General features: G+C 43.0%; 2 protein-coding genes across 2 annotated transcripts in view; both read left to right on the top strand.

Annotated features, from left to right (window-relative positions):
* The window catches only part of Ance-3 (angiotensin-converting enzyme Ance-3), a 43,156-nt gene extending 37,271 nt beyond the window's left edge, over positions 1-5,885 (top strand). The window contains exons 8-9 of the mRNA XM_017253320.3: positions 5,206-5,346; positions 5,408-5,885. Of these exons, the coding sequence (XP_017108809.3) occupies positions 5,206-5,346; positions 5,408-5,714 (448 nt within the window). The 3' untranslated portion in view covers positions 5,715-5,885. The remainder of the gene's footprint in view (positions 1-5,205; positions 5,347-5,407) is intronic.
* A 1,635-nt stretch (positions 5,886-7,520) lies between these two features.
* On the top strand, positions 7,521-12,057 carry NimA (Nimrod A). Its single transcript, XM_017253326.3, has 5 exons — positions 7,521-7,839; positions 10,335-10,509; positions 10,564-10,681; positions 10,738-11,438; positions 11,522-12,057. Exons 1-5 carry the CDS (start codon positions 7,540-7,542, stop codon positions 11,923-11,925), a joined length of 1,698 nt encoding a protein of 565 aa, XP_017108815.3. The 5' UTR covers positions 7,521-7,539; the 3' UTR covers positions 11,926-12,057.
* The last annotated feature ends 598 nt before the right edge of the window (positions 12,058-12,655 follow it).

Here is a 12,655-nt window from a genome sequence, read left to right as displayed (position 1 = left end):
ATGCGTGAGATCTCGGCACTCTGCCGCAAAAGTGAAAGGCCTTTATGGGTCGGCAGTGCAGTTTCAAAAGTGCGAGTGCGAGTGCGAGTAGTTGCATTCGCACAAAATCAGATTACATATCAGCGGGGCTGAGCCGTGATTTGGCAATTGCCAGCATAATTATTTGTTAATGCGCAAAATGAAACCTGTTGAATGTTGGACTCAGCTCCAGTCGCCCGACATCCGAAATGATATGCGTGCGCCTTGATTGACTAATCTTATTGTCTCACCCTGCCAGTCGGGAAAGATATTTGCATTTTCTATTGTCATTTCCAGATTCTACTTAAGCAATCCAACTCAAAACAAACATTTAGCGAGCGGTAAAAAAAACTGCTTTCCAAACTTCATCATGTTTTTGTCATTTGAATTTTGTTTGGGTTGATGTTGAACTAATAAAAACCCGGTGCTCAAGCTTTGTCTTAGTGGCAATAAACAAAAATATCGAGAATCTGATTCTTAACTATCAACTTAAATCTATTAGCTATGAACTCAGCTAAAAAACTAAACTATCAACTATCTACAAACATCTTGAAATATAAACTATTTGAATTATCTTAATAAAGTCGCTATTAATTGGCGTTATACATGAAGCTTGTCAAATATATTTGGGGCCATTAGAACACTTATAGGATTAAAACAGCTATATTCTATAAATATTCTTTGTCATATAAAGAGAATTATTAAGGCAATAATATGTTTTAGTGTAAGTAATTTAAAGATTCTGCTAGGAACAAATTTCTAATCAGAATCTATATAAATAGTTTATACTTGTTATATTTTTGTTTCTGAAAAAAGTGGTATAGTATTATAGAGCCCCTACATTATCGGTATATTTTCTTAGAGATCGGAAATTACCAATTTAAAGCTTTATTCGATAAACTAAGACTTCGTTGACAGGCCACTTTTACTTTGCAGAAAATGTGTCGTCTTCTATGTTTGGCCAAATGGAACCGAACCAAGCTAGGCAGACAGGCGGTTACATTTCCAGCCAATGCAGCTGCCGGCCCACAACAACGAACGCTACAATTCTGTCAGTCGGCGACGTTCGAGCCAACGTATCCAACAGATACGCCGTGTGGCGTCTTGTGGATGCTTTGGTGCATGCATCGGTTGCAACATCGAAGATCGAGCCCGCCTTTCCTGCGGCAAGTTGCATTTCGGCTCTGGTTTCAAAGCTGGTTGGCTCTTTTATTTGCTTCTTGGCCAGCACCGGTCGGATTCTCATGTTTGAAGTCGCCATAAATTGTGGTCAGCCGATGCGACGTAATTCATTGATTATAACGACAACAATAACTGCTGTCTGCCCCAGGCTCCCTTTCGGAAGGCCCCCTTTCTTACGGCCATGTGCATTTGCTGCATGCTGATTTATGGCCAATTGTTCCGAGTGTGTTAATGTTTGGATGTTGTGACTCCGGTGCACGCTGTTGTGGTCTGTTTTCTGGCGTTTGGCCTGGCGATTGGCTTCCAAATATTCCAAAGAGACCCAAAATTAGCCAAATATAATTAAGGCTTATTAGGGCCACAAGCCACTGGCAGTCGGCGGCGATCCCCACTCACTCACTCACTCACTGCTGTGGCATGCGATAATTCACACAATTGTAACGAAGCTGAAATGCAGCAAGTGACTTGCATTTCAAGTTGGGAAATGGCCTGGGAAATTTCTAAAAAAATATAAATAAGTTGCAATCTCTAGTAAAAAGATACGTTGGTTCAAAAGCGGATTTTCAAGAATAAATATTTACATGGCCTCCGAGAGGTTGAGCCTCCATCACAATAATATTACGAGTTTCCATTCGATTCAAGCCACAAAAATTTATAACTTTATGCTCAAAGCCCACCAAATCAAAACAAATAATGTAAAATGATAAAAATACAAAACAAGCTTAATAGCAACCATAACCACTTTTATGGCAATTCGAAAAGGAATTAGATCAAGTTCGCTGGCCCGAGTCTGGGTTGCCTCGAGTGAATTGTCTGGCGATTTGGATCGCTAGATTATTGATTTATGCGCACGGATCTGGCGGACCGCCAACTAAAGTGCTCTCGAATTAAATGCTAATTAGGTTCGAAAAGGCGGATCTAGAACAGCCAATAATGATATAATTAAGACTAGAATTACATGGAATTGTATTTTGTTTTCGCCGCAAATGTATTGGAATTGGGTTGCAAATGGTAGCGGAATCCGAGTCTGAGTCCGAATCCTAAACTGAAACTGAAACTGAAACTGAAAGTGCATTGTGCAACGCACTGAATCGCCGTCCACATAAACATCAATTTGAACTCTATTTATGGCCAAGACAAAAAACCGGACCGACTTCTCGAAGCTTGTCTGTCCGAGTTGGACTTGGACTGCATCCGCAAAGTTTCTGAACGAGAAGAGAAGGAAAAAAATACCGTCAAGCTAAAAAATAAAATAAAACTTGGCCATCTGAGTTAGATCCAAGTGGCGATCTTTAAAGGAAGCCGTTGGCCATTTGTTGTCGTGGCCGCCTGAGTTTGTTCAAGCCCCAAGTCGATGGCGCTTAAATGATTTGCTGTCCAGGAGAGCGGTGTGGTCAACAGGGCGTATGCCTAATGGACAGGCGGATTGGCTCCGCTTCGACATCGGGCCGGCCACGTTTTCTGCACACAGTTTTTTATTTTTTTGGCATTTTGACATATCAAGTGAAAAACTTAAACGATTTCCGACAAGTAACCAGTTTCTTGCTATAGTTTTCTTTATTTTGTTTTCCCAGCAAAGTACATTACAAATGCGCATACATTTTGAAAATATTTAAATAAATCTAGAGTCTTTTTTGGGAGCGGGAAGATTAATTAATGAGTAGCCAATGAAATCCATTTGTCAACGATCAGAATTTAAGATAATAGGAGCTGACGTTTGAGGTAACGAGGAAGTCATTATTTGGGAGTCAGAGCCTAATTAATGACTTTCACGTTCTTCTTGTTACATTACAAACTTGACCCGTTTACCTCTGATGAACATGCTCAACAAAGTCAAGGTCAGTGCCGAAAAAGAGAAACCCCAAAAAATGTGTAAGTCATAAAAAAGAGCCATCGTCCAAAGTAATTTTCGCTCCGCCAAGCAAAACAATAAGAAAAGGTATTTGCCATAACCGTAGCTACATTAACTGCAAATTACAGGGCACAATACTGCGAGCGTGTCTTGAGAGTATCCCCCGAAACGATTCAATGCATTCATGGACCCGTCAGTAGATCAGTCAGTCAACTGGTCAGTGGACATTGAACCACTTTCGGGGCATGGGTAGCAGCTAGCAGCTACTACGTGTAGTAGAAAACACACCAGCGGTCTGAACTCGATCCATCTGGAGGCAGTACAGCAGTGACCTCAACCAGTGACATTCACATCGGTTGGAAAAATTGAGTTGGAATTAAATTATAGCTGAAACTAGAAATCTATAAGTATACCATATGTGGATAACTCGAGTATGATCACTCAACAACCTATCCAATGGAAATTCATGGTTGCTTTCCTTGAGTCCGACGGAACCTCAGTCGCGTTGTGCAAGAAGTTTGTCTCTCAAGTCGTTTGATTGCCACCAGACAGAAGCCGAAATGTCAATTCCGATCAATTGCCTGCTTAGGGGAAGAAAATCATCGACAGTTCAACCGATTGGGCCGGTCGACAATTGGCCAAATGATTGGTTGGCGATGAAGCCCCGAAAACCGATCATTAGCAGCTATCGCATAAACGACATCGCTCATACGCCCCCCGGCAAAACTCAAATAGTTGGACTCGCTTTGTGGTCTCGGAAAATTAAAGATTTTTCGCATATTTTTCACTGCATCTGTGGGCCCGAGCACATGTTCCACGTCCGAGACGTTGAAAAGAATTTTCGCAACATTTAATTTTAGCACAATACGGCAGCAGCAGCAGTAGCACCACCACCAGCACCACAAGCTGCAACAAAAATTGGACTAATTGCCGACAATGTTGGCTCTGATTGACTGGACCAAGACTGCTAACCCCGTCGTCGTTTTGGTCTCGGACTGGCCGAGTATTTGATTGAATGATTGAACGAATGGCAACCGTGGAGGCACTGGCAGACACAGCTGCCTAATCCCTGTTATTGGGTCATGTCGCGTCGTCTCTGGGAAAATGTGGCGACGATGTGGCAATGTGGTAACCGCTGCCAAGTGCCAAAAACATAACACACCACACAGTCAGTCAGTAAGCCAGTAAGGCAGTAAGCCAGGCCAAGTTGGTGCCTTAGCTTTGCTGATGCACTTAACGGCGCTCTGGCACGTTGTTTCCACGTCTTGGGAGTCTAGCAGCCGTGATCGAACATTGTGAAAAGTGAGCATTAAAAATACAATTTTTTCGTAGCCCAGCTTGCAACATTCTCGATGGTAAACGGAGGAATGTGTGAAGCTGGGAATCGAGTAGACTGAGGTCGTGGTTCAACGCCTCAACAAGATCAGCTGGGAATCCCCCTCGCGGAAGGCCAGAAACAAAAGCTCAGCCGGCTCTTTCCTTTCATTTAGGAAGAAACCAAAGTAAACAAAAAAACGATCGAAAACCATTAGTTGAACTTGTTCTTGACGCTCAGCTGGTTATTAGTTATTTATGCTAAAAAAATCCCCGAAAATCTGCTAAGCTATTGCATAATTACTATAAATCACTACAGCGATGAGTTTGCAAAACTTCTAAAATAGTTTCTTGTGAATTTTAATATTATATTTAGACTTTTGGGAATAAAACTACCATATACTCGGCTGAGGGATAAGCCAATACGAGTTATCGCTTGAATAATCGCTACTTGATTGCCCAGCCGTCGCAGTAAAAATAAAAATACAATAAAAATGCCATAAACATAAATGTGATTAAATGAGCATAAAGCAAACGGCAATTACAAGACCACAAAACTTGACTTTTGCATGATTTCGAAACTGCAAGAGAACGACTTGGTTGTCCGCCGCTTTGATTTGCTTCAGTTTAAGGCTTCAACTGGAGCTCGACCTTGAGCCAGAATGCAAAACGAGTAGTACCCAGTCCCAACCAGCACTAGCGACACGAGCTGACTCAGCTCCGCCACTCTCACTCGAGTCTATTGACAATTTTTACACTGGCCAAGAAGCGTGACCGCTGAGCCAGTCTTAGCCTCATTTGATTAATCGTATTAAAGCCATATTTCCGTTCGCTTGCAGGTACTTTTTCTCCACGGTGCTGCAATTCCAGATCTATAGAGCCATGTGCCGGGAGGCAGGGCAGTATGTCCCGGGCGATCCCAGGAAGCCGTTGCACAAGTGCGACATCTATCGTCAGCCGGCAGCAGGAAATATACTCAAGTAGGTCTAACAACTCTATCCAAAAGTTCATAATTAAGCTTACCTCTTTCCCATCTTGCAGAAAACTCATGTCCAAGGGCGCCTCCCAGCCATGGCAAGAGGTCCTCGAGGAGACCTTACAGGAGGGACGACTGGACGGGTCTGCCCTGCGGGAGTACTTCGCCCCTCTGGAGGAGTGGCTGCGGCAGGAGAATCTTCGCACCAATGAGTACGTCGGATGGAACTACGATGGCGATTATTGCAAACGGAGCATCGAAACCGCTGGCCTCCAAGTTTTCGGAGGCTACTACAACAGTGCCCAGGAAATGGGCCTATCCCTGCATCTGTTGGTCCTTTCGATCTGCTTTTATTTTAGTTTTAATTTTTGAAAAGTATCAGAACCTAATCAAGCCAAGAAAACAGTCAGTCCAAATGTTGTTCCACTTACTACTTCCGCTTACTCAAGTTGCACCTATAACCGAGTTGAACTTGAATCAATGCCAAAAAATACACACACACAATTCTAAAATTAAATAAACGAATACTAAATAACAACAAAAGCTGAAATGCAAATCTGACAAATTGCCCGACTGGCGGCACCCTAAAAATTGCAAAAGTAAATTTTTGGGGAGTACTCGAATAGAGGATACCTAAGAATGAGTATTAAAGGGTGAAATTTCGGTAAGAATACTTTTTAGAATTTTTATTTATTTTAACTTAGTCACTACCTTAATTATTTAAACTTTTAAGTAGTTCTTAAAAATTCTAGAAGGCACTAGGATTTTAGTTACCTTTTGAGCGAAACCAGTACCCAAATGAGCGGCGAATGGGGCGGGTTTTGGACAGCTGTGTGCAACCCATGCGGGTCATTGGAACTCCAGCGTCGCACGCACATTGCTCACTCATTTGTTGTCTGCCACACCGATGTTGTTGCTTACAATTTAATAAAATAAAATAAACTCGCAGAGCTGCTGCAGTTCCATAGTTGTGCTTTTGTTTTTTCCTTTATGACTTTTTTTGCTGCAGCTGCCGCCCCTGCTGCGGTGGCCGATGGCGGAGTACCCAACTGGTTTTATTATAATTTTTTTTGTGTGTAAATTGTATTTAATAAATTGCAGCCACCACGACAGCAACTACGTCTTCAGTGTAAACAAGACAATCAGCACTTGCGTGGGTTGGGGGTGGTGTCCGGTCATCGCAGTGTCATTGTTTTAAGGTTTGTCTAAGAAATGAGACACTTTATCTAAGTGAGCTGGTGGAGCTTGAGTGAAGAAGACCATTGGATTTCTGCATATTTACAATCAACTTGAGAGACGAAGTTATGCTGCGATATAAATGCTTAAAGTCCAGATAAGTGGGTAATATGATTAATAATATTAGACTAACTGACGGGTGTCGACGATAAACGATATTAATGTTTGTCATATTATACGTGGGAATTGTCAGCTCTAAGTATTATATTTATTTTTGAAACAAAACATTTTAAGATCAACGAGTTCTTGGTTGGCGATTGCGCATTGCAATTCTCAATAAAAACAATCTGGTTTTTGCGCCGCAATGACAGCCCCAGAGCAACATGTTAAGGACATGATCAACATTTCAATTAGATGCAATCATCGCCCTCGTTGGGTGAGATTGCTCTGGGGAGTTGAGTTTCGTTCACTTGCAGTGGAGACTTTCCGTGTGTCTGTCTGTGTGCTTTACATTTCACTTTCGCTTTGTAGAATTCAGTGCACAGTGCGTGCTTCCGCTCTCCGATCTCAAGTCCCCCTCCATCCCGGTCGGCCTTTATTAGCTCGACGGCAATTTGCAATGACAACTGTATTTTGTTGTTGTTATTAAAGTGATTTTGTTTTTGTTTTTTTTTTTTCGAAAAGGAACATTCGGGTGAGTAACGGAATCACCGCCAAATGGGAAACAGTTTTCACGAGACTCGCGATCCAAGCGTACACGCAGCGGAAATCAAGCGCTGCCCAATCTTGACGGAAAAGAACCTAAGGAGAAAGTGTCTCTTTATAAAAAAATACTTTTTAAAATTATTAATCAATATAGTACACAAACAAATTTTATCCTAAAAGATATATCAATTTTTGAGTGATTTGTTAAGAACTTTTAGCCTCGAATGTGAAGCCTAGTAATTGTAAAAATATAGTATGAAGTGACAAAAAAAAAACCAAAAAAAATAATAAAGTTAAAATAAGAAAAATAATAATAATGTCAAAAGGATGGTCTAAGTACCTAGTCCTGTGGCTGGCTATATGGCTGCCACAGGGATCCAGCCAGAATAGCAGCCTGCGGGTCAACACAAATGTCAAGGACATCGAGGCGGGCGCCAGAACCTTGGCTTCGATCCAGGGGCCAGGAAATATTTGCATACGCGAGGAGCCCTACGTCGAGCAGATCCAGATCCCGGAGATGCAGCCCGTGCGCGTGCGCACCTCCAGCTGGTGCATGGAGATCCCGCCAAGGTGCGCCACATACAAGACGGAAATGCGCGAGGTGATGCGAGTCCAGGTGAGTTTGCCAAATGGTCGCCCTGCTAAATGGTCGCAGGTGTTCCGCTGCCGGCTCTGCCTTTGCGGGAGTCCGTTACGTCACTGCCATCTAGTGGCAACACCTTCGCAGTGGGCATTTGGGGCCGTATCCACCATCTTGGGGAGCCTGCGCCACAAACCTGATTTCGATTTGCCCAACCAGGAAGCCGCTCACCAGGCTACCCATAAATTGGCCCGATTCGATGGAAGCCTTTGATTGCTTTTCCCGTACATATCGTTCGTTTTATGGGTTCTGTCGCTAAAAAAATAGCAACATTGTGCAATTCTTGCAGTGCTGAGACTTATTTCCTCCCCTTCTGCAATGGAGAACGGAAGTCGTTCGAGTTTCATTTTTTTTTTTGACTTCATTCAACTTTGATTCATACGACCGGTTTTGACCCGAAACATCTCTGTTCAAAAGTGCCAGCACTTAGTGTCCTTGGCTGCTAAACTTCTGAACTGCTGGGCACCTGTGGCGTATACGTATTTTCTATGAAGTATCTAAGCGACTGGGGATTACCCTTAAAGCTATGATTCAAATAATTATTTTTCAATGAAAGGTGAAGAAAATATATAATAATCGGGGTATGCGAGGATGTACAGATTGTTCTGCAATATTTTTTTAAACAACAATGAAGCTTTTCGAAAATTTTGAAGAAGATTAATTATGAACATGTTTGATTTTCCGCCAATAAACAGTAATTAATTTTAGGAAATTCTTCGCAAAACCATTTAAAAACCAGCCATACCCGCCACGATCAGTTCAAGCTGCGCAGAGGGAAAAGCGAGAAAAACAACCGCAGTGGCCAAGTGTTGACCAAGCACGGCCAGAATCCGGTTGCAGCCGTTTGCTCCGAGGGGTCTAATCAGGCTCGGCTGGTTTGGTTTTTGTTTCAATTTTTTTCGCTCAGCTTATTTATTTATTTTGCCAGTTTTCGGCGAATGGGGGGTAGGTAGAAATAATTATGTCATGGTGTCAGTGATGGAAAGTGCAAATGAAAAGCGGAAAATCCAGCACTTTTGGCCGCCTGGCCTGCCTAGGTTGGATAGGCTGGATCGGACCGATCAGCGGCATTAAGAGCTCCACTTGTGCGCGGCGACTTGATGCCAAAGCTGTTGACACACTTTCGATTGCATCACTAAACAGTTGCAAGTTGCAAGTGGCTAGCGTCGCCATAGCCATCGCCATCGTCGTGACAAGAGGCAGCCAGTTTTGGCTTAGTTTATATATTTTTTCTCTCGGTTTCGTGTCTAATGATTTGTGCGAGTCGAGATCTGCTTAGTTTGTTGCCTGGCTCGAATTAATTTCATAATTATTTTAATTGGAGCTCTTGGGTCTCCTGTGTGCTCTGTGACAAGGTGTTTGGGGAGAATCGCTTTATAATGGGTTGCACCCCAAAAGCATATTTCGCCACAAGTCGCAAATATATTCCAACCCTGCAACATTGTTTTTGGCCTACATTCCTGGCGATTTTTGCAAACGCCTCTGAGTCTGAATTTCTTGGCCAACACTTGCTTATGGTTTTTGGTCAGAAATGCTGCCCCTAATTCGCCAATTTCGTTTAATTAATTAACATGAACATGATCGCAAGAAGAAGTTTGGGCCAGAGTGGGCAAACACGTTTAAGTCAATCTATGTTTGAAAATGCAGTAGCTTTAGCCACAAAGTGCGGAAAGATTTTCGACAGATTTTCGAAATTATATAAAGAGAATATGTCACTGCAGCTGATTGATGGACACCACCCAACCACAGAGCCAGGCTCGAGTGGATCGTGTTCAAAAATTACTCAACTTGTATTCAATTACTATTTGTGACCAACGTTTGAAAAGCCATCCATAATTATGCAGACACAATGAATCAGAAGCACAAACTCGAATCGAATTTCACTGTTTATATTAAAATTTCCGCCTTTTTCATTCGTGTGGACCCTGCTCATTTGTATGAATGCTGGTAGATTCAGATACAGATACAGAGTTATCCAGATACAAATTCATCAACATCAGCATCGGGCACAGGGCTGAACAATGCGTAAGTCAGGAAATGAAATGGGACTGGGACCCAATCTCTGCAAATAAGTGTGTGAAGCTGGAATGGCATTCAGTTATCCACTTAAATTGGCAACTCAAGGGGTGTGTGTAATTCCAAGGCAGTGCCCTTTGTCCAACGACTCACAATATTCTTCGGCTTAATTCTGTAACTGTCAAGATCTGGTCCATAGTCCACTGCCTTCCAGGGGCAATCGTATGTCACAGAGGCGTTGACAGTCATAATCGAGGGCTCTTGACAAGTTTATCCAATTAACGAACTCTCACAGCGAATCTCATCCCTCTTCAGACTTAAACATCAAAGATTTCTTCACGGAAATGGAAATTTGTATGAAAATGTAACATATCTTTGGGCGCACTATTTCAATTGTTATGAATGTGGCATACTTTTTGCGTGTAAGCTTTTTCATAATTTACATTTTTTTTTAGAAACTAAACAAAACTCGGACTGTTCGTTTCTGCTGCCAAGGCTACGAGGGAAACCTCTCCGACAACCAGGCCACCTGCAAGCCCATCTGCCGAGGAGGATGTGGGCGCGGCAGTTGCGTTATGCCGGAAATCTGCAGCTGCGAAGAGGGATATATAGGAAAGCACTGCACTCAGCGTAGGTTGTCTGTACATGTTTACTTTTCTTAAGATTAAATATTTTCACTTTAAGGCTGTGACCACGATCGCTGGGGGTTGGATTGCAAGAATATTTGCCAGTGCCAGAATGGAGCTGCCTGCGACAATAAATCTGGGATATGCCACTGCCTGGCTGGTTGGGCAGGGCAATTGTAAGTTGGAGTACTACCTTACTACCATAAACTTATTTTCCCACAACTGGTTGCAGCTGCGAGCAGCCTTGCCCCCAAGGAACACATGGCATTATGTGCCGCAAGGCTTGTGATTGTGACGAAAAGCCATGCAACCCGCAGACCGGAGCCTGCATCCTGCACGATCACCAGCCAGAGTTGAATGTCAGCCACGTTATCGTGGAAACGGTCAACTCCACCCTGGAAAAGATGGGCATTATTCCGCGTCCCGTCACCCCCAGTCCCCTCCCAGAAGTCATTGTAATCAAGCAGCCTGCGGGTCAGGAAAGTGGTCATCACACGCCCAAGATTATTGTCCATCAGTCCGGCAGCGAACTCCTTGAGAATCTTCACTCTTCTGCTCCCGGTATACCGGCTCCAGAGGTCATCCACGTCATTACCAACGGGATTACCTCGCCGCAGGAGCATCTGGCCGGATTCTCCGGATTGGATTCCAACACCAGCCAATCAGGAGCAGCGAATTCCCAAACGGGGGTGGTGACCACACTGGTGGTCATCATGCTATTCCTACTCTTTGCCATTGCAGCTGGCGCGTTGTATGTGTACCGGAGGTATCATCACAAGGACTCTGCGGTTTATAATTCCAATGGAGTAGTGAAGACGCAGTCCTTAAACCCGGAGGTCGTCCTTACCGAGGCCTCAGCACTTGGGAAGAATTTCCACGAGCCCCTGCCGGAGCCGCCCATAATATTCGCGGTTTCCCCGCAGTCAAACGAGGGTATGTAAGTGTCTCCATTGACCGTAAAATATCTGGTAGCTCGATGTGCAGTAATAAGATTAATACGTAGCCATTTTCAACAGCTCCAGCTGAACTGTACGACACGCCGAGCAATAACTCATCAATAAAAACACCGCCCTACGCCTATGCCAGGAAGGAGTCCCTCTACTCGGTGATCACGCCCAAGTCTCGCAAGGGCAGCCTGGACTCACACCTGTACGATGAGATCCGCTACCACCAGCAGCACCACCATCAGCACCACCAACCGCACCAGCAACGAAACCACCAAGGTCAGCACTCCGCCACGGCTTCCGCCTTTCTGCCAGCCAGGCCGCCTTCGATGCCAATGGTTGAACAATTTGCCGGCGGAAACCACCAGTCCCACCAACGATCCCACCACGTTACCCACTTGATCATACCGCCCCAGAATGCCAATTTCCTCCAGGTGCCGGCCCAAATTACTGCCAAGCGAATAGCCCATCTGTGAGGAACGGTTGGAACATTTTCGATAATCTTATAATGTTTCTATCAGTACGATATGGTTCCCTGTAGGTTCCATTATTCCAACTTGATGAAGTGTACAAATCTTTAATATTTTGCAATGAAGCACAATAAAACATATTTAATATACTAAAGTTTTATAAAATCTCTTTACATAAATTTTCCAAAACTATCAAGTATTTTTAAGTTCTATATTTATAAAAGCTTACAAGCTAGAATAAAGTATGTAAATATAAGGTATATTTCATATGATATTTATAGATATAGCATGAAAAATAAAAACCTTAAAAATAAATAAAATAAAGACCGTATTATTTAAATATTAAAGGATGAGCGATGGTTGTATTTATAAAACAGGAACAATCCAAATAACAGAAAACTTAAAACGAGAACTATTAGTCCGATTGTAGATGTCGGCGACACCTTGTGTTTTTTTTCGCATTTGTTGCAGGTTTTGGTGTTTTGGGTATTGTTGAGGGAGCTATTTTTGGCAATTTCCATTTCATTGAACTGGAACAAATCCCTTGTTATTCTTGAAGTATTGGCGCTGTTTCGCTCATGAATCAATATGTTTTCTGTTAAGTTTATGTTCTTCCCATTCGGCTGAGAGGCCGCAAAGAAAATAATTTGTAAGTTTATATTGTACCACACCAAAAAATGACAGAAATTCATTTTTTAAAAAAACTGTAAGCGTGTTGGCTTGCTGAAAGCTGGAC

The sequence above is a fragment of the Drosophila bipectinata genome, chromosome 2L (assembly GCF_030179905.1).
Source record: "Drosophila bipectinata strain 14024-0381.07 chromosome 2L, DbipHiC1v2, whole genome shotgun sequence".
In the NCBI taxonomy this organism is placed as follows: domain Eukaryota; kingdom Metazoa; phylum Arthropoda; class Insecta; order Diptera; family Drosophilidae; genus Drosophila; species Drosophila bipectinata.
This window is presented reverse-complemented; position numbering and strand designations above follow the sequence as displayed.

What these genes read in the sequence shown, in the direction of transcription:
- NimA (XM_017253326.3), top strand. Translation starts at nt 7,540, where the DNA reads ATGTCAAAAGGATGGTCTAAGTACCTAGTCCTGTGGCTGGCTATATGG. An exon ending in AGGAAAGCACTGCACTCAGC is followed by an intron (nt 10,510 to 10,563) that starts GTAGGTTGTCTG and finishes TTTCACTTTAAG; the next exon opens with GCTGTGACCACGATCGCTGG. An exon ending in TTCCCCGCAGTCAAACGAGG is followed by an intron (nt 11,439 to 11,521) that starts GTATGTAAGTGT and finishes CATTTTCAACAG; the next exon opens with CTCCAGCTGAACTGTACGAC.